The 27085-nt window shown below is 48.9% G+C and overlaps 1 protein-coding gene across 1 annotated transcript in view; it reads left to right on the top strand.

Moving 5' to 3' along the window:
- The first annotated feature begins 8364 nt into the window (after positions 1 to 8364).
- Efcc1 (EF-hand and coiled-coil domain containing 1) overlaps positions 8365 to 27085 on the top strand; it is a 31764-nt gene continuing 13043 nt past the window's right edge. Inside the window, exons 1-2 of the mRNA XM_027428721.2 lie at positions 8365 to 9015; positions 10108 to 10370. Of these exons, the coding sequence (XP_027284522.1) occupies positions 8365 to 9015; positions 10108 to 10370 (914 nt within the window). The remainder of the gene's footprint in view (positions 9016 to 10107; positions 10371 to 27085) is intronic.

Here is a 27085-nt window from a genome sequence, read left to right as displayed (position 1 = left end):
TCCTGGTGGGAGACAAAAAGACCCCAGGAGTAAACCTGCCGGGTGCAGGAAGGCCCACCCTCTCAGTTCCTTCTCTGTCTTATTTCCAATGTCCCAGGCTTCAGTGGAGGCCTGCTACACAGTGAGCGCTCCACAACTAGGGAGAATGAATGGGTGAAGGAACCAGAGAGTGGCAGTTGGCAGTGGCGATGTTTCTCCGACCTCAGTCCAGCTATCCCTCTCTCAGAAATCAGGAGTGGGCCAGTGGTTGCTCTTGGCATAGGACCCAGGTGAATCTAATTGACCACTGGACCAGGAGGCAGTGAAAGATGAGAGATCTGACTCCTCTCAAGAGGCTGAGGCTGAGTCCTGGATGTGACTTCAGCGCAGAACAGGCAGCTGCCACTTGCAGAAAGGGAAACTGAGTCGACCCAGTACACGCTGGACCCTAGCAAGATGACCTGAGGGGAGATACAAAGAGCTCTGGCTTGGACATCACTCAGATTTCAAGCTGTGGAACCCTGGCTGTCAGGAAGTCAGTGCCTGGGGGACCGGGAACGTCTGAGGTGAAATAGAGGCTGAACCCAAGCTCAAGGGTTACCTGTGAATAGGGCTCCTGCACCTGCTGCACAGTTGCAGCCACTCTGATCAGGGAAGCAGGGCACGAGCCGCTTAAGGGTAGCAGAGCCCAAAGGGACTTTGTTAGGCGGTTGCCAGGAGACCTCAGCCCACGTTGGGGGCGGGGCTTCCTTCGTCCAGCTGAGTTCGGCTCCTGCCTGCAGGCTCTGGGAATCTTCTTTGAGGTTTTCATTCCCGGAGGAGTGTGAGCTTTTCAAGCAGGAGCTCACTATGGGGGCAAGAGGGCGAGGAGCGGCTTCTCGCAACACGGTTTCTGTGCGGCCTTGGCGCACCAGCCAGTCATAAAGGTGAAAGGCAAATTCGGAAAGCTATCGCCTTCACCCATTATTAGTTCATTTACCCAATATTTTAAAAACTCTCGCTCTGAGCTCCATACCTGACTGCTGGATCCTCTCTATAGCTCCACCCACTCTCGTCTTCCACGTTTAAATAAAGCTAAAAGAAGTGATGGTCTGTCTCTACACACTCAGACCCCAAAATGCTCTCGTTAGATTTTCTGCTTCTGGGACTGGTATAGTGAAAATTCTGTTTCCGAGATGAGGATACAGACTTAGAAGGGTGAAGCATTCTACCCACGGCAAATGCATCACAGCACTGGCCTGAAATCTAGGCCACCAAAGCCTGCACTCCTCTACAAAGCCCACCCACACGGAAGCACCCCACCCGCTGCCCCTGACCCGGAAGACCACAGCACACCAAGTGGCCTGAGCCAGAGAGGAACAACCCACAGTGGACTGGCCAAATGGAACAGGGATGGACTTCGAGAGGAAACAAAAGTTAGGCAGGGTAATGAAAACAAGAGCGCCCATGCAGAAGAACTGGCATATAGAAGGCCTAGAGGGGTGAAGGCTCGTGACAAGCTCATAGAAAACTGAAGAACAGCAAGACGGCCTTTGGTGCCCAGCCCCAAAGTGCAGGCAGGAACTAGCACCACAATGGGCAGTGGGGGTGGGGGGTGCAGGGAGGGTGGGTAGGTATTCTAGTTGAGGGAGTGTTCCCACTCATCACCTGTTTAGTTTTAAAAGCTGGGGCTGGGGGAGGGAGGGGCACAAGGCTCCCACCACACACACTCATTGGGTTGCTAAGAAAAGTAAAGTTTGAAGGTGAACTATGACCTGCTTTGAGTCAAGGAGCAGAATTTCAGCCGAGTTGGAGCTGGAACCAAGTCCCAAGCCTCCCAGAACATACTTTTCTAGGTCATCAGATGAGATGGTACATTCCAGAATACTGAATGGATCTCTCCGGTTAAAGCAATACAAAACCTGAACCTGGAGAAAAACTGTAAGGGGTCCACACTGAAGGGCAGCAAGCCCCTTTTAAGAAAGTATTCCGGCCAGACGTTGGTAGCGCACACCTTTAATCCCAGCACTCGGGAGGCGGAGGCAGGTGGATCTCTGTGAGTTCGAGGCCAGCCTGGTCTCCAGAGCGAGTGGTAGGATAGGCCCCAAAGCTACACAGAGAAACCCTGTCTCGAAAATAAAAAAAAAAAAAAAAAAAAAAAAAGGAAGAAAGCCTATTCGCCTTGCGTATACCTCCAGCATCCCGGATATTGTACTCGGTGAACCAAGAGGTGCTGAAAATACACACGGAGGTGAAAGAACAAAAAGCTACTGAGGTCCATCAGCTCCTAAAGCTATCACACAGCAAGAGCAGTTCAACAGCACCACCCCTCAGGAGCAGACGTGGGATCCCGGCTCTGGGTTCCACCTGCCTCCTTTCGTATTTAATTTAAACAGCGATTTTTTTTTTTATTAAGTGTATGTCCCGTTAGGGTTTCTGATGCTGTGCCAAAACATCATAACCAAAAAGCAAGTTGAGGAGGAAAGGGTTTATTTGGCTTACACTTCACCATGGGCTGGACTCTCTCTCCCACATTGATCACTAATTGAGAAAATGTGTTCTAGCTGGATCTCATGGAGGCATTTCCTCAACTGTGCCTCCTTCCTTTCTGATGACTCTAACTTGTGTCAAGTTGACACACAAGACCAGCCAGTGTGGAACACAAACAAATTATATGCTACTGGTGCGGGAGCCTGAGGGACTCACATGTCCAAGAACCCATTTGCCCTTATAACAATGAGCCAACTGGTAAATTCAGCTCTGATTCAGAATTAAGCACCCTTTTCTTTTCATCCCAAGATACTTGTGAATAGCAACTAGTTGCTTAATTAAATAGTAGGGAGACTGAAGAAAATCAGGAACAAGTCTGAGTATCAAGATTTTATTGCCCACCCCAAATCCTACTTGAAGTCTGACCTTATTCCTTCACATTATCAGACATCAGCTCCTGACAAGTGGAGGTATCTCAGCAGTAAGGCACAGCCGAACTGAGCAAGTCCCTCCCAGGAAGTGTGTGTGTGTGTGTGTGTGTGTGTGTGTGTGTGTGTGTGTGTGTGAGAGAGAGAGAGAGAGGGGGGGGGGAGAGACACATGATCATGGTGGTCTAGCAACAGAGTTCGAAGTATCTTGGATCACATTACCTAGGAGAGCGGCGGTACTCCACAGGCTCAGGATGAGAGGCCATAGGTCTAAGCCAAAGAGCCAAAGCTAAATATACATCAGTGTTACCCAGAATGCATCAAAAATAATATTGTGCTGGACTGGGTGGCACAGGCCTGTCATCCCAGCTACTCAAGAGACTGAGGCAAGAGAATCACAAATTCAAGGCTACCTTGGGCCACAATATGTATTCAAGACCAGCCTGGGAAGTTTAGAGAGACTGTGTCTCAAAATAAAAAGTAAAAAGTAGATGTAGCTCAATGGTGATGAGCTTGCCCGGCATGTGCCAGGCTCTGGTTAAATTCCCAGCATAATAGTAATGCTAGCAACAACATGTTAATAAAATTCTGAGGTTTCACGCCAGGCCTTCAGGAATAATTCTCCAGGAATAGGGCTTAAGGACCAGTGGCATTGTGTGTTCTGAAGAAATGCCACCTCTTAGGCATCCTCTCACGCACTCTTCTTCCTTTGTATGATCAATACTCCCTGCATCCAGTGGTCAGACAGACGTGAGACCCACATCAGCCAATAAAGTTCATAAAAAGCAATAACCATGTGACTTCTGAAGTCGGCTCCTACAAGCCTGTTGCTGTCTTGTCTGGGGCCTCATCTACAAATATAACCTCCAAACTGTCAGCAAGTACAGATGGACACACAAGGATCACACGGAGCTGTTCTGCCAGCTCCCACCCAACTGCCACTGACAGCCCCCAGGCCTATAAGCATACTGGCTGCCACTACGTAGAGCAGAAACAGTCTCCACCAAGCTCTCCCTACATCGAAGATTCATGAGCAAATTGCTGTCCTCCTAATTTACAAAATGCTAACTTTACCCTTTCAAAGTGTCCTGACAGATGTGTTGTGAGTCCCACCACAAAGCAGTTCTATCAACCCCTCAAAAATTCTTTCCTGCCACAATACAAGGACTAATCTAGAATAAATACATCATAAATACGCTGTGGGTTAGGTGGTGGCAGGATTTTGGGTGACTTTTGTTTCTGTATGTATTTCTAGACTTTGTAATGACACTTTGAACAGTACACTATTGGAAGCAGCTCAAACAATACTGAAGTGACTTCAAAAGTAACGTCTTTGCCAGGACTTCAACTCTCCCCCACAGACATCCCACCCCCCAGCACATACAAAGGAACCACAAACCTCCTGAGTTTGCACGCTTTGAACCTCCAACAAAAGCCTTCTGGATCCAAGTGGGATTGTTTCAGGGGTGCCTAGTAACACAGCCCACAGACAGACAGGCCTAACAGCACGCCATTATAACAAATCTCCCCCCCCCCCACCCCCAAGCCACGGGAGGCTGAGCAGCAGCTCTATGGGAAGACACTGAAAAGCTTTGTTTTCCATACTGACTGGCCCAGGAAAGCTACAGTTTAAAGGAGTCCTTCAGCAAAGCAGTTACCAGCATGGGACTGGGAATGGTGTATGTGGCATCTTAGGCTGAGCTCTCAGCCTTCAAAACTGCCATGAAATAAAACCAGACTCATCTGCAAAGATAGGACTCCAACACAGCCCAGACACTTGCTTTAAATGCCCACATTAAGCTCCAGGGCCAGGACTTCATGGTCCAGCAGGAGGTACCTTCCACTGCCAACACCTGGAGCCTTAGGGGCTCCAACATCACTGGGCTAGAAAACATTCAAACCCCACTGAAGCCTGCTAGAGGCAGTTTTCCCTTTTGAAGCTGGGAGTTCATATTCACAAACGTTATGCTCCCGCAAAGCAAAACAATAAGTACTACTTTGTGAAGATCACTGGAGCACCAGGTCGCCAGCCCTGTGTGACTCAGGCCATGTATAAGACTCAAAGATGATGTGGTATAAAGGTTGCTTTAAAACTCACACACTGATAAAAGACATATCATCTGTGAACAACAACAAAACAAAGCTCAGGAAAAGCAACATGGCACAATGCCATTTGCTGTGGCAACCATGGGGAGACAGCTAAAACCATAAGTCTGTTTGTGCTAGTGTGTTAACACTATTCCAGGTGAGAAGATCAGGCAGCGCTCCTCCCACGAGGTCTGTTGTTTCATGCAGGAGGCAGATGATCCACTGAGGAAGGTGTAGAGCATGGGTAAGGGAAGTCTTCTGGTTCAGATCTGCAATGTTTGCCTAAGGTCTGTGTGTAAAAACCTTGGTCCCTAGGGTGCTGCTATTTGAAGGTGGTAAAAAGTTCAAGAGAGGGGCTGGAAAGATGGCCAGCGGTTAAGAGCACTGGCTGCTCTTCCAGAGGTCCTGGGTTTGTTTCCCAGCAACCACATGGTGGCTCAAAACCATCCATAATGAGATATGATGCCCTCTCCTGGCCTACACAATAGATAAATAAATAAATAAATAAATAAATAAATAAATAAATAAATAAATAAATCCCAAAAAAAAAGGTCAAGAGATGAGGCCCAGTAGCATGCCACTTGGGTTATATCCTTGAGGAGGACAGTCCCATGTCCCATCCTCTCCTTTTTCTTCCCACCCATGAAGTGTATGGCATTTTAGCTCCACCATGCATGCATGTATGCTAGCTACCACAGCCCCAAAGCAAACCATAAGCCAAAGTGAACCTCTGCTCTTACAAAGGAGGTACCTGTTACAGTGATGGGGAGCTGACTGACACAGGCCTGAAGAAAGAGGTTGGTGCCAGGAACTGTGGCAGACAGTGTGCAGGCTGATGTTCTCTGCATCACTCAACACACTGGAAATCACATAGTGTGCTGTCAGAGTCAGTGAAAATGGACAGGCCTCTTGAGAAAAGAGATGGGCCATTCGTCATGAAGATCTCAAACTGCCACAGGACCCAACTATCCTGGTTTGCTGTCTAATGCTACGATATATAATAAGACCAAAACCAACTTGGGGAAGAAAGAGTCTCTTTGCCTTACGGATGGTACCGCACTCCTGAGGGAGGCCAAGGCAGGATCAGAAGCAGAGGCCATGGAGAAATGGTGCTCACAAGCTTGTTCTACATGGCTTGCTCAGTTCACTTTCTTAAACAACACAGCACCACCTGCCCGGGGTGGTACCACAAACAGTGGGCCAGGCCCTCCCATATCAATCACTAATCAAGAGGAATGCCCCCACAGTCCAATCTGATGGAGGCAATTCCTCAGTCGACACTCCCCCTTCCTAGATGATCCCAGCCCTGTCAAGTTGACACAGCAACCAACCCACTCTACGGTATATGCCCAAAAGAGAGTAAATTATATGGATTCATACAAAAAAAATTCATAGCAGGATCAGTGACAACAGTCAAACCCCAGCACCTGTTAGCTGATGAATGAATACAGCAAGTGTGGTCTACTGACTCAGTAGAGTATCACTCAGAACTAAAAGAGAATTAGAGCACCAGTAGATGCTACAACACAAATAAATATGCTAATATGTCTCCTAAAAAAAACAGGAGGGAGGATGGAGTGGGGGGCTGGGGTGTTGGGGGAGGGGAGGGAGAGGGAGAAGGGATTGACATCTGAAGCAAGCTTGTTCCTAATTTGAATATATATATATATATATATATATATGAATGTATGGAACTTCCCAGGATCTATTCTACTCTGGGAACAAAAACAAAAAACAAAGACCATGTCCATGGATAACCACCTTTAATTTTCCCCTTTTAGTCTTATGTGTTAGGGTGTTTTGCAAGTGTCTGTATACCATATGCTTGCAGTGCTCATAGTGACCAGAAGGGGACATTGGATGCTCTGGGATTGGAGTTAGAGACAGCTGTGAGCTTCCTTATGGGTGCTGAGAATTGAACCCAGGTCCTCTGGAAAAAAAAAAAAAAACCATCTCTCCACCTTGCCATCTCTCCAGCCCCAGAAGGCCACCTTCTGTATGATTCCAGATATGCGAATGTCTAGAAATAGACAAGTTATGGGTTCAGAAAATAGTAGTGCCAGTGGCAGAAAGATGAGAGCCAGAGAGTGAGTAGTACTGGGGTGTACTGGGGCGGGGGGATGTTGAAGTATTAGCTGTAGTTGTGGTTAGACAACTGTAACCTACTAAAAACTGTTGATGGGTATATCCCCCGTTTAAGCAAAAGAGCCAGTATGCCGAAAGCAAAAGGTTGGTAATCACCAGAAATAGCAACTAGATCTGTTTATAGCTGCACTACCTCCTACGCAGTTCCTTGCGTGCGTCCTTGCGTAGTATTTTGTGCAGTGTTGTTATAGCCACATAGGTATTAACATTCACAAAAACTGCTGCATGTTTGCTCATTCACCTTGTTTGACGGTCTGTCCTGGCTGGGGCACTGCTGAATATCAGCTTCTAGCCATTGTAAGCAATAATATGGTGAATGGGCACGTTGGGTGTGTGGTTTTCTAAGGTAAAAGCCAAGGAGTGGAACTGATGTCAACTATTCTGCTAAGCTGCCATTGGTTGTATAACAATAACATATATATATATATATATATATATATATATATATATATATATATATCCCAAATGCTTGAGATGTCTGATTCCTTTCCAGTTTCCGGTGGTTGGACAACGTGTTTAAGAACGAGTAGGACAAAGGACAAAGTGCTAGTCTTGGGGGCTCTCTGTGAAAGAGAAACGAAAATCCAGTTAGCACTCAAGAGGAAGCGGCCTGTCGTCCATCTCCCAGAATCCAGTTCCAGGGCACCAGAGAAACAGCCCTTTGCCTCATCCCAGCCCGCAAGAAGGAACTCAGGTCTAGCTAGCACCAAGTCACCTCCTGGAGCCCGAAGATGGAGGCGGTAGACCACCATTTTTCCTCTCACCAAAACCCTTACTTGGTCTACTTGCAAGTCTGTTTCCTCCTCTGTCCTAGTTAGATGGGGGAGGGTGAGTTTAGGAAACAGTCTGGGGACCAGGCCTCTCCATCCGGCAGGGACAGAGGACGCCAGGCAGGTTGCCGGGACAAGGACTGGGAAGTGTGGGCGAGCACCACTGCTGAGGACTCAAGCACTCCTGCCTCTGGAGGCTGGAGCTGAAAAGGCCTGGGAGAGCAAAAGAACTGATCCAAGGACTCGGTACAGCGATGGGATACGAATGGGGAGCGATGGGGAGCCAGTTCAGGCCCAGAGTGAGAGCACGCTGCTCCAGCGCCCCCCACCGGGACAAACACAGATCCCGGCGCGGCCCACGCAGCTGTCTGGACAGGGTCCCGCGCCTCTCCGGCTTGGCGGTGGCCGCCCGGCCCCTCCCTCCGCGGACGCGGGCGGCTGTCTAAAGGCACCGCTGGGCCAAGAGGAGTCGCCTGGATCTGGGCATGGAGGGCGAAGCGGGCGACCCGTACCGGCGACCCGCGCGGCGCACACAGTGGCTGCTAAGCGCCTTGGCTCACCACTATGGGCTAGACCGCGGTGTGGAGAACGAGATCGTGGTGCTGGCTACCGGTCTGGACCAGTATCTGCAGGAGGTCTTCCATCATCTGGACTGCCGGGGCGCCGGCCGCTTGCCGCGCGCCGACTTCCGCGCGCTATGCGCAGTCCTGGGGCTGAACGCCGACGGCGAGGCGAACACCGAGGACGCAAATTCCGCGGAGGAGGCCGCTAAGAACCAGGCTGCTGGAATAGGAACTGGCGGAGACGCGGACGTCAGGGAAGAGGCGCGCCTGGCTCTGCGCGCCGACCCTCCCGAACTCACTTTCCGCCAGTTCCACGCACGCCTCTGCGGCTACTTCAGTACCCGAGCCGGGCCCCGGCTGCCCCGAGGAGCTCTCAGCGAGCACATCGAGACGCAGATCCGCCTCCGCCGGCCGCGCCGCCGCCGCCGCCGGCCTGGCTCACCGAGCCCGCACAGCGGCGCCAATGGAGAGCGTGTGGCCCATCTAGAGGAGGAAAACAGCAGCCTACGAGAGCTGGTGGAGGACCTGCGTGCTGCGCTGCAGAGCAGTGATGCGCGCTGCCTGGCCCTGCAGGTGCGCGGGATGCCAAGGGATGGAGACAGGGGCACCCCCACCTTGGCCCACCCCCTCTTCGGCTGGCCCTCTCCGTTTCCCACTCCACTCCCTTCATTCCAACTTGCACCCCAATTTGTCATTCCTTAAAACTCCAGCTTCACACCCCTGTCCCTTCTAATCCAAGAAGGAGCCTGTCTAGGCAGTCCCGAAATAACGGGTCAGCAAGCATTCTTCTTCGGGGAGGTTTAGGGAAAACCGAAAAGGAGACCTCTCTTTCCCAAGTCAGTGACACCTATGGAATCCTTCAGCGCCAGGCATCGGGCACAAGTGAGAAAGGATGGGTAGCATCGAGGGCCAGGCCCACTCTGAGCTACTGAGGTAGAGAGAGCCATTGAGCGAAGTGAAGACTTAGTCTGGCCTCTGGGATCAGTCAACCAACACTTGAGCCCTGTGCACAGCTCGGTGTTGAGTGCAGCGCAAGTGGCCGGCCAAAGGGAGAAAAGGTCCCTTATGGGAAGAGGACCTAAAACAAAACAAAACAAACAAAAAAACTGGTGTTACATCGGTGCCTCCTGCACCCTAGATGCTACATACTACAAAAGGTGACAAGGTGGCTCCTATGGTTCATATGTGTGGCATGGAAGAGTTAGACCGGCCAGAGGGACCCTCGAAGTGGGCAAAGTCATGTGTGGGGTACCTGGGACTGGCTAAAAGGCTCCGTCCATCTCTTTCATTGTGCCAGCTTCGTCTGTGCTTTGGAACACTGCAGTAAACGAAACAAACCACCCCCATTTCCAAGGATGGGCCTAGTGCACAGATCTCAGGGAGGGCAGAAACATCAGTTTGGTGTTTAAGCCTCGAGTCCAGAGAATTAGGAGCTGCATATATTGGATGCAGGAGTTAGGCCGAGAAGTCACGACTTTGGGCATTGCTGTCACCATACAAAGAACAGACTATGGACTTCCCATATCAGCTTTGGGGGTGGGGTGGGAGTAAAGCACATTTGCATTACTTGCTCATGCCCCCTGCTCAGTGAGCAAGCTTTGTGGCGTCAGGGGAGATCCCCGTAGGCTCCTGCAGTGGTCACTCACTCTTGCTTCCCTCGGGCAGGTAGGCCTCTGGAAGAGCCAGTCGGACATCCCGGAAGCTGCTGCGCACAAGCTGCAGCGAGCGCAGGGCGCGCTGGCAGAGGCAGAAGCACGCGCCCGGCGGCTGCAGCGGGGACAGGTGGAGGTGCGGCTGCGCACCGAGGAGGCCCGGCAGGCGGTGCGGCGCAGCTTGCACCGAGTGCGGGAGCTGGAGGCGCTGGCGCGGCGCGTTCCCCGCATGCAGCGCCAGGTGCAGCGATTGGAGGCGGAGCTTAGACGTTACAGGTGAGAGCGGGAACTGACACAAACCAGACGGGGCGGGTCCTATTCTCTAAACTTGGGCGTGCAACCCCACCGCACGTGCTCTAGTGTTCATTCCTATCTTCGGGTATTTATGCATGATTCTTCCATTTCTTAAGTCATTGTGGACTCCATTCATTGGTCCATCTCTCTATCCATCCATCCGCTCACCCACGAAATCCTTTTGTTACTCTTGGATGGATTGTAATCAGCAAGACTCATTCTTAGCTTTTTAGTTTGGTCCCGGTTGTCACCGACTGCACGCTGTGTACAGGCCCTGAGCAAAGCACTTTATGGGCTTGCTTCAGTTAATCCTCAGGAAAGCTAAGTGAAGAGGGTCCCAACCGTTATGACCCCATTCTTCAGATGAGGAAACAGGTTTAGAGCGACCTTTTGTTCTAGCTGGACCAGGGCAGGAAGCTAGACTCAAGAGGGAGGCACTGACTCTGTCAAGGCTGCAGACAGATGTGTCACTCTGGCAAGTCACCAGCTTTCCCCCAGTCTGTTGCTCTTGGGTGGAGCAGACTGGAGTCTTTGCAGAGTAGGACGGCTGTGAGACTCTGCCTGGCTGTGCTGGGTGCACATTTTTTCACATGGCAAAGCTGGTCAGCCTTCCTGACTTGCACAGCAGCTGAGACCTTCTCTGGGCCACTGGCTACCTGGTGAGGGGTGTGACTGTGAGCAGGACAGACAGAAATCCCTGTCCTGAGCTGCAAGAGGGGAGCATGAAACCTCCACAGGAACAGACTGCGGCAGCAGGTGGGACAAAGAGCCGGGGGCAGGTGTGTTCCTGAGACAGGCTTAGCCTGTCCTCTGGCCCAGAAGTGGGAGCTACAAGCTGAGAAAATGGGAACAATGGGGACAAAGCCCTCAGGGCTAACATAGCACATTCCAGAAAATAGATAGGAGTCAACATAGCTGGAGAAGTACAGCTAGTGAAGCCAGGAAAAGCCAGGCATCTGGAGCCTGAAGGTAGCATAACCTTTATCTTCTCCTTAGAGAACATGAAACCATGGAAACGGTTCAAGTCAGGATGGCCCAAGCAGATTATATTGTCAGAAAGAAAACAAACAAACAAACAAACAAACAATCCTGTATCAGCTGCGACAGGGCAGAGAGAAGGGACATAGAACAGAAGACTGCCTAGAGGAGCCAGTGAGGACAATTCTCCCTAGAGAGGGTGCTCTGAGCCAGGTCGGGGGAGGACAGCTCAAGTGGTGACTTTGAACTTATGTCCTCAGAGGAGGGACCTCATTCTTGACTTCTGAGGCACTCACAGTTGGGAGAGACTGACCCTGGCCAGCCCCTTGCAGCTCCAAATGTTTGGATAGTTGCTTCCTGTTTGTCTAGCTGATGGGCTACAGATCAGTGCTGGTTGACATGAGGTCTGTGTTTATGAGGAGAAACAAATGGTCTCCTTCGTTTTGCCTTAAAGTCACAATTACTCATTTATGCATTAAGACAACTGTAACGTTAGGAGAGAGCTTTACAGTAGAGAAGGAAGACTCCTACCCATCTCAGCGTTTGATCCTCAAAACTATTATACACGGTGGAGGTCTCAATGCTCACTTTACAGACTGGGGAGGAATGTGGGGCTGTGAGGAGTTAAACATACCTGAAGTGATGCAGCCAGAAAGGAGGAAAGTAAGGACTTCCGGCCCCACAGCCAGTGTCCTCCTTTCCACTCTGCATGTTTGCTGTCGCCACTGTTTCGCTGACCACAAGATAGCTGTGGTGCCCACAGGTCTTGCATTTACCATTCAGGCACAAGAACAGACAATGCTGGAAGGAGATGCTCTCCCAGGGAACTGTGCGCCTTTGTATTCTTCAGAACTTGAACCTGGGTCTCACTGGCCAGAACTGTGTCATTTTCTGCTGCCACCCACAGTGGTGTCTGATGGTACTGGTGAGCCCCAAATACCATCCAAGTTCCAATCTTAAGGAAGCAGAAACAGCTGCTGTAGAAGCCTCAGATGAAATACCAAGTGCCGGGGCTGGAGAGATGGCTCAGAGGTTAAGAGCACTGACTGCTCTTCAGGGGTCCTGAGTTCAATTCCCAGCAACCACATGGTGGCTCACAACCATCTGTAATGAGATCTGGTGCCCTCTTCTGGTGTGCAGATATACATGGAAGCAGAATGTTGTATACATAATAAATAAATACAATCTTAAAAAAGAAATACCAAGTGCCTAGAGGAGTAAAGTCAGAAAGAAAAGGAAAGGCCAGGAAACCTAGAGTCTGGAAGGAGAAAACCAAGAACCAGAAGGTAAAGGTCACAGGATGACTAGGTGAATGAATGGTTCAGGAGGCAGAAATTCTCCGCTCATCTTCTGTAGCCAAAGCTACCAGGCTTTGGACTGGCCTATGCCAAAGTTTCCAGTCTTCGAAGAAAGGGAAGAGAAAGAGGCAGAATAGCCACAGACACTAAGCATTGCCTGATACCAGGAACCTCTCCCACGTCAGTGCACAGGAGCTCAAATCCAGCCTGAAGATGATTCTTATTGTATCACAGACGAGAAAGCCAGGCCAGCAAAGTTTGTGCCAGCACGGTTCTCTTGGGTTTCCCCACTACGGTCATCCCCCACCAAACATCCACAGGATGTTTCACGAGCTGGGAGGGTGTGGTGGTCAGGCTCTGTGTGGAAAGGTTCATTTTGGGTTGAGGTTTCGGATGTTTCTGTTATAGTCCTTGGGTGGACTGATACTGGGTGACAACAGCATATGGCATAAGCGTCTCATCTCATGATCACAAAGAAGCAGAGAGAAAGGAGTATAAAGGAACCAGGGTCAGCTACAACTCACAGGGGCATGCTCCAGTGCCGGTTCCTCAGTCAGGCCCCACCATATCCCATTAGCCACCTCTCAATAATGCCCCATATTATGAATTCACCAAGAGGTTGAGTATCGTGATTACGTCAGAGCTCTCAAGATCCCATCATCTCCCCAAAGCCCATCATCTAGCAACCCAGACCCCAACATGTGAGCCTGTCGGAAACATATCTTATTCAAACCACAATGGGAAGACTTGTGAGCTACACAGCCCCTCTGCTTCTGCATTGTCAGGCATTCAGATGTCTTTGAGGGTTAAGCCACAGTCAGCAGGGACAAATGGGAGGTAGGGGCCACACACTGCTCTCCTAGGCGACACCATGTTAACATGTTCCAAATGTTCTTGGGGGAAGAAGCATAAAGCCATTTGGAATAACCTGACTTCCTGTTCTAGTTTTCAAATAGCCTTCCACTCTGATGCTAATTAAGGATGCCCTAGAGTTAGAAGCTTGTCCACTCAGGGTCTGGTTGGATCTATTAAAATCACAGATGGCGCACGCCTTTAATCCCAGCACTCGAACACTATGAGTTCGAGACCAGCCTTGTCTACAAGAGCTCGTTCCAGGACAGCCTCCAAAGCCACAGAGAAACCCTGCCTAAAAAAAAAAAAAAAAAAAAAAATCACAGATCAAGAACCCAGCTGAGCCAGAGCTCAGATTGTTCCCAGGTTCCCTATCTCTACTACTTTCGTTTAGTTCTTTTTCAAATCCAGCTTCCTTTTTCCATCCTGTTCTGTCCTGTGTTGTAGGTTCCATCCAAACGTCTCTAATTTTTAGACAGTCAGTCTTCTGTTAAATAAGGCCTCTATGTACCATATTCAATCAATGGAGGACCAATAATAGCCAGAAAAGGCTGTGTCTATGCCGGACATAGTTCTGTGGAATCATTGTTTCTGTGCGGCATAGTGTCACAGCCACGCATACAGCATTAACTTCTTGCTAAGGCTCTGGAAAGACGATTTAAAAGTATTCGATGTGTGAAGGTTGTATAAATACAATGTCAATGTATACAAAGGTTAAGCAGCCATGGATTTGAGTGTCCGTGGCGGTCCGGGAGTCATTCTTCTGCAGACTCTGAGACAACCACACTTACTCTTTGGATTGCTGTAGTGTCTGAATTTCCACAGTGTTTTTATACCTGCTGTCTCTGTTGTGATAATGTGTTCCTGGAATGCTGTGCAATTTTTTGCTGTAAGTCTATGGCAAAGCTGCAGCCCTTGAGAGTCCCAGGTAGAAACAGGGTCTCCCCTGTCTTCATCATAACCAAAGATGGAATCAAAACCAAGATGGAATCCTAACCACTTCAAATCAGTTTTGAGTTTTCCCGTTTTATTTTTGGGAGAGATTAAGCCTCCTACCTGGGGATTAAATCCCCAGGCCTGGGAATGGAATTTTTATCATCTTACATTATTTGAACTCTGTGGGAGCCTCTTGCTGATTCAGCAAACTGTGTTTTGTATCCTACCCTTCTGGGCATTTTATTAGCACTATCCCTTGCTCCTCAATTGAACCAGAGGCCTCTTCTTGCTTCTGACTTTACTTGGCTCTTTTTCATGTTAAATTTTGCCCATGATATCTGTTTGTAGATGGGAGAGAGCTTTCCAAAATGCCCACCAACTTAAAAAAATGCAACAAATACTTACAAAAATCATTTGTTTGTTAAACCATGCTTTTTAAGTCCATGCTCCATGGACTAAGACCTGTGTTGTCTTAATTAGGGCTTATTGCTGTGAAGAGCACCATGACCATAGCAACTCTTATAAAGGAAAACATTTAACTGGTTTAGTCCATTATCATCATGGTAGGAAGCATGGCAGCACACAGGCAGACACGGTGCTGGAGAAGTAGTTGAGAGTTCTACATCTGGATTGGCAGGCAGCAGGAAGAGAATGTAACACTGGGCCTGGCTTGAGCATCTGAAACCTCCAAGCCCACCATCAGTGACACACCTACTCCAACAAGGCCACACCTCCTAACTGTGCCACCCCCTATGAGCCCTTGAGGGCCATTTTCATTCAAACCACCATATGTACCTCAAGGATAGAGAAATGGAACATAAACACTCACTGTACTCAGCTGGTCTCCTGGCCCCATGAAGCAGGTCCTGGCCACACATATTATAACACAAGTGTCATGTGGGGACCACAAAGCTGCCATTGGGGCCTTCAGACTTGTAAGATTCCAAGTCAGACAGAAGACCTAAGGGTCTTAGGTCTCCTTGGGGTGTAGAAGTTCCCAGGCACACACTTGGCCCAGTTCCCACCTGCTGAGACCTGTAGTCCTCTCAAGGCAATTGCCTGCCTCATCACAGCCATATAGCTCCAGTCCCCAAGGCTGGCCCCTCTCCCACCCTGCCTCATATGAACCAAGGTCTAACTTCTTTCTCCAATCGACGAGGCCCAGCAAAGGTTTTTACCTCCAAGACTGCAGCAATGTGAGGAAGAGAGAGAATGCATTGTGTGGTAAGAAACAGCTACAGAAGAAACATTTGTGCCACCATTCATAAAACACCATTCAACTGCCTTCTCTCTCTTTTTTAATTTCTTTCTATCAGCCAGTTCTCTTAGATAAATGCAAGAAAGCTTAACTCAAACTGACTTGTGAAAACAAAGTCAATTCTTAGAGCCAAAAAGCCTAGGTATGTCCAGTGTCGGGTGTGGCTGAATCCAGGTGCTCAAGCAATTGTCAACAGTCTGTTGAGGGTCGAATTCACTTTCAGGCAAGTACCCTCCCCACACCATGCAGAGTACCACAGTCTGATCACGTGTCTGAGCCATCCCATAGAAGTCCAGAACTGAGCCTCTAAGTCACCTTGGAAATATGTCCCACCTTGAATCCATCTTGCAGGCCAGGATAATTTGATGCTCTGGGGCTGGGACCTTCACAAAGAGGACCATGAGGAATTGGACACAAACTCCACATAGCCTCATCAGCTCATGATCTCTGCCGTAATTAGGGATTCTATTACTGTGAAGAGACACCATGCCCATGGCAATTCTTATAAAGGAGAACATTTAATTTAAGTGGCTTACAGTTCAGAAATTCAGTCCATTGTCATCATGGCAGGGAGCATGGCAGTGTGCAGGCAGACATGGGGCTGGCTACATCTTGATCAGAAGGCAACAGGAAATGGTCTCTAAAACTGGGAGTGACTTGAGACTAGGAGAACTTGGAGCTCACCCCCACAATGACACACTTCCTCCAACAAGGTCACACCTCCTTGTAGGGAAGCTGTAGCCACGCCTTCTTAGGGGCTGGCTACATGCTGTACAGGCTACTGACCCACCGGCTGGCTAGGTCGCTCTGTAAGTAAGGCTTTTCCCTATTAAATACCCTTATATTTCTACCTGACTCCGTATTGGTAATTTCCCACTATACCTCCTGATAGTGCCACTCCCTTTGGGGGCCATTTTCTCTCAAATCACCACAATCTCACAGCACAAATCCCCATTCTCACTACAGGAGCAGCTTACCTGGGACTGCTCAAGGCTCTGGATAGTGAAGCCCAGGAAGGGACACGGCTGGACATAACCAGGCTTGTCCCCATGCCAGGTTTCCTGTCTACAAATGCACTGAGGGTAGTTGGGAGGACTCTGTCCCCAGTGACCTGTGTGACTCAGACACCTCAGCTTGCTAGCGAGGATTCACTGATGCATCATCATTTTCCTTTTCCCCTAACCGTTCCCTCCAAAGAAACTGCAGGCTTGGTGCTCAGTGACCCAGACCCAACCAGGCCTGACACACAGCCAGATGGCATAAACAGCTGAGTGGTGGCAGGAGCATGTGGGTGGGTGCTAGCCTCAGAAATGCCTCAGAAGCTTAAGCACAGGCTATCCAGAGTGGCCTGGAGGCCTGAAGGGCATCACTGCCTCCAGGAAGGGTCATTCTTGTCCTGGCTATGAAACCTCTGGTACATTTGTAGCCTTTCTTTCTCTTGAGACCTCCCCTGCCCTGCAGAACACCTGGCTAGGAGCCCAGAGCCAGCGAAGGATACAGAACATCCTTCTCCTCCTACCACTGAGTGGGTCCCAGGGGGCTGACCTGACCTCTACGGTTTTGTTGTCAGGAGGATGAAAAAGCCAGGAAGGGAGCGAGACAGAAGACAGCTCAGTCTGACGACCACCATGAAAGGCACACAAAGATGAGGCCATCCAAGGGTTACCTCTTTTCTTCTCACCCACTGCAACAGCCCTGCCTGACCTGGAGGCCACAGCCAATCAGGGCCTGGGGCATCTGTCCTATTGTTCTTTGAGGCCATGTGGGTGGCTGCTAGTAGGAACAGACCCTTCTTTCAGGGACAATGGAACAGACCCAAAGCAGAGATAAACTGGGGAGAGGCCCAGGCTTAGAGTCCTGAATACACCAAAATCAAACCCCAACTTTTTCTATGTGCTATGCAGGACCCAGAGTTGTTTTCCCCTCTGTGGGCCTGAGTTCTCCATCCATTAAGTGGGAGAAGCCTTTGTTCTTCCATTTTGGTGTATATTCTGTATGGGGAGGGGAGAGACAGAGCTGGGCTGTGGAGCATATGACCCTCAGCAAGTCCTTCTTGCCTCCAGGAGCCTCAGTTTACTTATCTGTAAAATGAGATGATGACAATGCTAACACCCACTTCTTAGTGTTTCTGCATAGATGCTCCACAACCAGGATAACAGCTCACCCTGAAACCTCACCTTTCCTTATTAACCGTATGCAGGCTCCATCTCCAGCAACCATGGTTCGGTGTTTAAATCTGGGGATGTCTTGCCTACTGCAAGTGGCTCTTCTCTGAGGAAATGCTGATATTCAGGCTGTGTATCACTTGGGTCTTTCAATCTGGGCCTGGGAGACCCACTGTAGAAAACAGGGCTGGCATGAGGTCGTGTGATATGCAGAGGTTCTTGACCTAGATGAGGACAAACCATACAAGTTTGAGTGAGGAGTAGGCAGAAAGCCCCACATACTGCCTTGTGACTATCTCGGCTCTGCCTGTTTGCCTTCTGCCCAGCACTGCCTCCAGATAGCTGTCCTGGCACTGATCACACACTCGGGGCCAAGGTGGCCTTCTGACCACCCAAGAGAGCTGGGCAGCTTCCCTAATCACAGCCTCTGTAGCCTATTTGCTTGGCATTCAAAGCTCCAAGTGATCCGACCACTGGCCTTAGCTCTACCACGGCCCACTGCATTGTGTCCACCAACCACTCATCCCATGAGTCTTCCTCACCTCTCTGCAGCCCCTAGGCTGCTCTCCTGTGGCCATCACAGGTCTCTGACAGATACTCCACCCCACTAAAGCAGTTCCCTACTGTCCCCACAGTCTATCCTTCCTTCCTGTGACAACTTCCTTCCATCTCCCTGGGACCAGCTAAGCCGTGAGGTCTGATTCCATTCTTGTTAAGGACAGAGCTGCACCACAATACGCGTGGAGGATCGGAAGACAGTGTCAGCAGTGGGCTGACCAGCTGGAGGGCCACAGGCCCCCACAGAACCAGAGATCAGGCATCTGCCCAGCAGAGATGCCCAGAAGACCCCTGGGCTACCCCCATGCTGCCTTCTTCATGGTTTGTTTTCCATCTCCCCCTGGCAGCAGCTCTGGCTCTTCCTGCTGTTGTTCTCTTGTTTTTACAAGCAAGTCTCAACCTCCGGGAGACAGACTTCTCAACTCAGGAAATACCTCACAGCAAAGGAAGCCACTGTGTACAACCCCAGGACCTCCAGGGAAGGCTATGGTCTGATGTTGACACCAGACGGCATGGGGATACCTGCTGTCGGAGAGTCCTATCACCTTCATGGCTTCATAAAATTTCCAAGGATCAAAAGACTGGGGACCAAGAGACACACCTGTGACCCTGTCCATCCATTCCAGAAGAGGCCAAAACCAAAGTGAGATGGTCTCCATGCCTCACCTTGGCTTTGGTTTATAGCATAGTAATGGGCCCCTTGATTCCAGGTACAGGTTCTTATGGTTGCTGGGTAAGCACCTGTTTTTAGGGCAGTCTTCACTTGCTTTCAGATAGAAGATGTGATGCTGAGCCCAGAAAACCCCAGAAGCAAGTTGACAGGGGGGCTCTGCCTATGGATGTGGCCACCTATGCCATGCTGTGAACTCCAGGCTGCCCTCACCCCTCCATTTAAGTAGACCTCATTCTTGTCATAGAATAAAGGGACCTCCAAGACCACCTCCTGAAGAGAAAACCTTGCTGGAGCTTGCCATAGACATGGTATAAGTAAATGACAGATCGCTAGAGGTAGCCTACCCTCTCCAGCCAGAGTCCGGGGCTGAGATGGGTGGAGGTGGTGTGGACACAGGACAGGAGCCAGCATTTCTGAGTACCTGCCATGCATGAGGCAGTGTGCCAGAGTTCTTGTCTACACAACCTCATTTCACCCCCCAAACAGTGCTGTAAGTGGGATTAGTAACGATAAATGCTAAAGATAATACTTCCTGTTACAAGTCCCAGCTCAGAACCGCTTAAATTATAACATTGTGCCCTCTAACATAAATCCAGGGGCAAGTGGTTCTGACAGCTAGGAAATGTTTTCAGAAACATGCTTCTCTGCCTTCCTTAACCCATCAGTGATCCTGCCCATGGGATGACCACAGGGTTCCAGTGACTGTAGCTCCCTGTAGTTCTCAGGGTATTATACCACCCAGTTGGTGGATAGTTTATCCTAGGGCCTCATGCAGCACTAGGCAGAATTTTAGCCTGGGAACAAAGGTGAGGACAAAGTTGTCAGTTGACAAGCTTTGCTTCTGACAAGCTTGGAAGAAATCATCACTTAACTCACCAAGACAGAATCCAACCCTATGCTAGCTTGGGACAACCTACTGTGTATTATTTTTAGGTTTTAGTGATTTAAAGAAACCTCAAACAAGACAGGCGTTGGTGGCGCATGCCTTTAATACCAGCGCTCAGGAGGCAGAGGCAGGCGGATCTCTGTGAGTTCCAGGCCAGCCTGGTCTCCAGAGTGAGTGCCAGGATAGGCTCCAAAGCTACACAGAGAAACCCTGTCTCGAAAAACCAAAAAAAAAAAAAAAAAGAAAAAAGAAAAAGAAAGAAGGAAAATGAAAGGAAAAAAAAAGAAACCTCAAACATGATATTTCATAGTGTGAAAATTTCATGAAATTAAGTGTTTGAGGAGATCGTCTAAGGTTTTCTGAGAATACAGCCATGTTTGACATCCAAGCATCTCTAGGGATGCTTTTGAGCTTCATGTTTGCTTAAAAACCTGGAATATTTTCAGAAAGCGTTTGTCAGTTCCTTAATTAAATGCCAGTATCTGGCATAGCACTTGCTCAGCATGTGCAGGTCCTAGGATGCGTACACAAGTGAGTACATACATGACAATACTCATACGGCTAGTGTGCTGCCTTGGTGCCATCACATCTGCCATTGGGACACCTTGTGTGTCCTGAGTAGAAAACTTGGATGCGGTGGGTACCAGCTTTCTGCCTCTCTTCCCAGTCCCCTTCCTCCTGTGATGTCAACGGTCACTAGTCATCCCCTACACACACACCCTCAGTTTCATTGTCCATGGATTCAGTCACCAGTAGCCAATCACAATCTGAAAATGGAAAATGCCAGAAACAAGTAGTGCATAAATTTCACATTGTTCGCTGTTCTGGGAACTGTGATAAAATCCCATGCCATCCTGCTCATCCCTTTGAAAGCATGTCCATGCTACATGTGGAACCCATCCTCCACAGCCATCCTCATTGGTTGGTGTTGAGTATAGTTCTATGTCAACTTAACCCAAGCTAGAGTCATCCAGGAAGAGGAACTCTCAATCTGAGAAAATACACCCACCAGGTATCTGAACGGCATTTTCTTGATTAATGATTGATATGGGAGGGTCCAACTCTTTAGGGGTGGTGCCACCCCTGGGCAAGGTGGTCCTGGGTTGAGAAAGCCAGGGGAAATAAGCCAATAAGCAGTATTCCTCCATGGCCTCTGCTTCAGCTCCTGTCCTGACTTCCCTCAGTGATGGACTGTGACCTGAGACTTGTCAGATGAAATAAACCCTTTCATCCCCAACTTGCTTTTGGTCATGCTCTTTATCACAGCAATGGAAACTTAAGACAGGGTTATTTTATTTGATGTAGTAACTATTCCAGTATGATGCAAATCATTGCTGTTGGCCTCTTACTGTACCTGGTTTATACACTATACCTTCTCACAGATCTGCAGTAGAGGAAAATGCACAGCAAGCTCAGAGCCTCACAATTGCCGGCATCTCTGCGTCATGATGAGGACCCCCCTCAAATGAAGGGCTTCCTGTTGTATGTGTTCCTGCAAAGCTGTGTTTTCTGCTTGCATGGATGGTACTGTGTGTTCTCATGCTCCCTCCTCCTCCTCTTCCTCCTCCTCCTCCCCTTCCTCCTCCTCCTCTTCTTCCTGTGCCCTTCAGCTGCTCAGTGCTGAGTTTCAGACCATGTTACCTGGCCCCTCAGCGCTCCACTCCTCCCTTACACAGCCTTCCACCCATACCAGAGGGAGCCACCCCCTCCACTCCTGACGAAACAGATCCTCTTGGGTGTTGTCACACAAGGCTTTCTGGGGCTTGTAGGATAATGCTCACTTAAGGAGTGGAGAGGATAACCGTGCCCTTTGACCAAGAAATACAGGGCAGTCCACAGTGTGCTATAATGTGATCAAGTTCCTTTGCTTTATGATTTTTGCTTTTAAAATGAGTCATCCACCTCTGGGTCACAAATTTATTCACTGTGTGTTGTTCTGTTTACTTTTCCTTCACACTTAGATCTTGAGTCCACCCTGAGCCTACCCTTTGAAGGGTGTGAACTGGGGTCATTCCAGGTTTCTCTACGGCAAAGGGTGCCGTATTCAAAAACATTTGATTTAGAAACCCAGCTGGGCTTTTCATCAGTTCCCCCTATTGGTTTCACCATCAGTTAAATAATTTCTCCCCAAATCTGGAGCTTTCTTAGTTTGTTTTCTGTTGTCATAACAAAACACCCAAGGCTGGGTAGAGTGTAGAGAAGCGAGGTTTATTTGGCTTGGGAAGCCCCAGAGAATGATGTCAGCATCTGGCAAGATCCTCACACTGCAGATGACACAGGGCATTACATGGTGAGCTCAGTGACACTGACTATTTTAACAAAGTCACTGATATCCCCAGGGGGACTCCCCCATATGATCTCATCTAATCCTAACCTCTCTGCAAAGGTCCCCCCTCCTAATACCATCAGCATCTTGATTTGGGGATTAACCACAGCAGGGATGGTGTGGAAAATCTTGATTGTGTTATATTTTGTGTTTTTATGAAGAACAAGAGTCCAGTGCTGGGATCAGATCATTGCAGAAAAACAAGCTTTTTGCCACATTAGCATAGCAGTGAACTGAGCTAGTATTCCACAAGTGAGAATTACTTTTCTGGGGGAAATGACTACAAACTAGTTGTTTACCTTTTAGCCTTTGTTTTAAATCCACATCCACAACTGGATTGCGCTGGCCTGGCATAAGTTAGAAGCTTCTTCTGTTTCTCTCTGTACTCTCAAAAGTGCCCAGACCCATGTGTGGCTACTGAACACCCGGAATGTGAGCAGTGTGGTATAGCGGCTTTAAAAATATGTATTTGTATCTTTGCTTAATTTTAATTATTCTAAAGTTAAATAGCCACACCGCCAACTGGTAGCTGCCATATTGGACAGTGTAGATCAGATTTAAACTGTGGGGCCAAAGATGGAGATGACCTCTTAACAGGAAGGAAGCTGTGAGCAAGCATGGGAGCTGGCATTTGCTGAGTACCAACTGTGTGTCAAGTTCATATAGCCCCTACGCAGCCCCAACCCCTACCCCATATAAGCCAGGGTGGCCTCCTTCTTCTGAAAAGATGGCAAGAAAGCCTCAGGATTGACCCACAGCCAAAACCACCACCATGAGGGATCCTAGAGGAAAAATCAGGATAGTGGCAAGTCATGTGCAGACAGGGACCTTAGAAGGCATCCTTTTAGGGCACAGACATAGTCTTATGGCTGACCCCCACTCCCCTTGGCCTGTCTACAAGATGTCACCAACATAAAACAGGCTGTCCAGGATGACACAAGGCCAAGATCAGGGAGCAATCAGGAACAAGGAGAGGCTGTCTGTCTCCTCGAGGACACTTTGGAGGCTGGTGGGAGAATGACTAGACACAGGTCTTCTCACACTCAGGGTCCTGGCAGAAAAATGAGCCCCTGAACCCCAAAGTTTCCATGTGGCCACCTGGACATTGGTGTGTAAAACACTTCCACAGCAATGATGTAAGATCAGAGTTGAACTCTGCATGATGAGTGAACAATTTTCTGCAGTTATAATATTCGAAGAATTTCCCAAGAACACCAGGCTGTGAGTTGAGGCCTTACACCTTGTTTTGTTTGGAATTCCCCACGAGTTGCTCATCATTTCCCAACCACATCACAGATGGTGGAAGCTGTGTCCTTACTACTGAGAGACACTGTAACTTCTGACACTTACGTCTCTGTGAGTCTGTGTGTCTACCTGCCTATTTTTCTATATGAATACATTTCCTTAACCTGTGTTTCAAACTGTCAGATATATGAAGGATGCCAACAACATCCAAGTAAATATTACCCTGACTCTTTTCAATTCACACTCACTCATTATGTGTAGTGTCTGAAAACTTCCTTATATCTGAGTATTTCATACTGAATTATAATACAAAATTCTTTTCCCCATTTAGGTTACTGTTACAGTATCATGACATTAATCTTTCAAAATAAAAAGTGGGCTATTTATCCAGCTTGCTTTGAGAAAGCAGAGAAATGCTCTACAATGTCTGAGTTAGTCAACCTTCTGTCATGATGACAAAGTACCAAAGAAACAGTTGGGGTTGGGGCTGAACCAGGGGTAGGACATGGGTTCAGCATTCATGAGGCCTTCTGTCTAATCCCAAACACAGAAGATGGAGGACAGGTATTTGGCTCATGGCTATGGTTTTCCATGTTCATGGTTGGTTAGCCGTGCTGTTTGGGGGCCTGTGGTGGGAAACTTACCTTTTAGCGTTTGTTTTAGATCCACATCCATGACTGGACTATGCTGCCCTGACATGAAGTTTCCTCTCTTTCTCTCTATACTCTCAAAAGTGGTGCCAGAGCCATGTGTGGCTACTGAGCACCTGGAATGTGGCCCGTGGGGTTGGGTTGCCAAAGAAATGGATTTGTAACTTTGCTTGTGGGTGGGAGACCAGGAAGAGATGGGAACCCAATAATTCCACCCCCAGGAGCATAGCCCAAATTACTTTATCCATAGTGCCCTACCTCCTAAAAGGCTACATCACCTCCCAGTTAACAGCAAGCTGGCTCCAAGTCTTCAACACATGGGCCTCTAGGGAACATTCCAGATATACACTAGCACTATTGTGGCTTCAGACTGTTAGAGTCGGGATACTCTGCTCTCCGTGCAAAGGAAGCCTGCCTGGGAAGAGCCCTGCTCTAACGATGCCCCAAACTACTTGTTACTAGTCATTGAGCATTTGCCTACCTCCAGACTCTCCCAAGGCCCAAGCCCTGTTTGCCACATGTATGGAGTGTCTGATATTATTACCATTTTCCTTTAAGTCGACTCCCTCCTTTTACTTTTATTTTCTCCGTCTTTGCAGGGCTGGTATAGAACCCAGATGCTCACACATACTAGACAAAATCTACCCCTGGCCTACACCTCCAACACAGCTTAAATACTTTTTAAGGAAGTCATATCACTATTATAAATTTTAAAAGATAATGAAATATATAAAACTAATGGGCTCACTATTTTTAAGAGACATTGAAGTAAATGCTTAGCTGGATATACAGTCTCTCTGTTCATCTAGGTGTCCCCTAAACTCAGCCCAAACATCAGTGAAGGCAGGCACGCCATTACTTCATTCCATCGTCATTGGACCCCCAGTGTCCAACCTAGAGTAGAGCCCCATCAACGTTCACTGGTGAACAAGTCAGGAAATGAAATGAGGCAGCTCAGAGCGGGTGAGGGAGCAGTAGAGGTCACACAGCAAAGCCATGGTCTCTCCCGCAGGGTAGTGGCAGCTTCTGAGGCCTCTTGGCATCACAGAACCGGGATGGAAGGGAGAAAAATGCAACATCTGGCTCCTGTCAGACTGTTTCAGGCCCTGGGCTGGCAGCCACATGTGGCGATGGACTGCGGCATCGTGGACTGCAACATGGAAGCTATCAGAGGCTCGGTGGCTCTCCAGGAGGGTGTGGATGTGACCAGCTGGAGGGAACACCCGGCCATACAGAAGAACTGGATCTGAGGAAGAGTGGTAGTCACCAGAGTTCATTTCCCCAGGACCATCAAGCAGCCAGGGAGGCTCCAGCAAGGCCTTCCTGGCCACCAACATCGTGACATCTCCCAGAAACACCCTCACTCTACTGAGGATCCCAGCAGAGAATGGTACCCGGTGAAGTCAGGGTCCCCCTGGAGAACACAGCCAGTGTGTCTCCTGGTGACTTAACAAGTGTGTCTGCAGCTGTGTTGAGCATGGAGTACTCACTCACATCCCAGTTAGCCGACAAGAGTCACACGGGACCCTCAGAAAACGGTCTGCCTCTGTGGCCAACCTGAGGTTCTTGGGAAATTCAGAAGTTTTTTCCTAACCTTACTCCCTCACCATGACCCTGCCTCGGGTCATGCCTCAAGTCCATGTATGTGACCTGTAGTCCCCAAAGCTGACAATGGCTATACTGTGTCACTCCAGGCCTTCTTTCCCTTTGGTAAAGCCTAGGGGGCAGCCTGGAGAAGGGTCTGGAGAAATTCAAGAGTCCTCTGTTTTGAGGTAAGCAGATTGCTCTGATTCTCTGTGTCTCCACTTCCTTCCCTGTGTGATGGGGACAATGACATTACGTGTTGCTATGGTTGAAATGTGAAATGTTTGGACACTTAGCTCTGAGATTTCTGGGGAGAGTATGGAACTGGAAGGGGATGAAGCTTAGTGGAAGAAGTTGTTGGGGGCAGGGGTAGCTAGTTTTATGTCAACTTGACACAAGCTAGACTCATTTGGAAAGAGGGAGCCTCAACTGGGAAAATGTTCTTAGGAGTTTTGCCTGTTACAAGCCTGTGCTGCATTTTCTTATTTAGTGATTAATGTGGGAGGACACAACCCACTGTGTGTGGTGCCACCTCTGGGCATGGTCCTGGGTGGTATAAGCAGGCTGAGCTCCATGAGGGGCAAGCCAGTAAGCAGCCTCTGCATCAGCTTCTGCCTCCAGGTTCCTGCCTTGTGCTCCTGCCCTGACATTCCTGGATGGCGGGCTACAAGCTATGAGATGAAATAAACATTTTCCTCCCCAAGTTGCTTTTGGTCAGTGTTTTATCACAGCAGTAGAAACCCTGACTAGCGCCGGGTGTTGGTGGCACACACCTTCAATCCCAGCACCCGGGAGGCAGAGGCAGGCGGATCTCTGTGAGTTCGAGACCAGCCTGGTCTACAAGAGCTAGTTCCAGGACAGCCTCCAAAGCCACAGAGAAACCCTGTCTTGAAAAAAAGAAAGAAAGAAAGAAAGAAAGGAAGGAAGGAAGGAAGGAAGGAAGGAAGGAAGGAAGGAAGGAAGAAAGAAACCCTGACTAGGACAGCAAGAGTTGCTGGGCAGTGGTGGTGCACACCTTTAATCACAGCACTTGGGAGGCAGAGACTGGGGGATCTCTGTGAGTTTGAGGCCAGCCTGGTCTACAGAGTGAGTCCCAGGACAGAAATGATTACACAGAGAAACCCTGTCTCAAAAAATAAAAAAAAATTAAAAATTAAAAAAAAAAAAAACAGCAAGACTTCTGGGGTGTAGCCCAGCCCCATTCTAGTCCCAGACTATTTCCTGGTCCACAAGACACAAGACGCAGTTGCCTGGAACTCCCACCAACACAGCTGCACGACCACACCCT

Source organism: Cricetulus griseus, chromosome 8 (genome assembly GCF_003668045.3).
Source record: "Cricetulus griseus strain 17A/GY chromosome 8, alternate assembly CriGri-PICRH-1.0, whole genome shotgun sequence".
Taxonomy (NCBI): Eukaryota; Metazoa; Chordata; class Mammalia; order Rodentia; family Cricetidae; genus Cricetulus; species Cricetulus griseus.
This window is presented reverse-complemented; position numbering and strand designations above follow the sequence as displayed.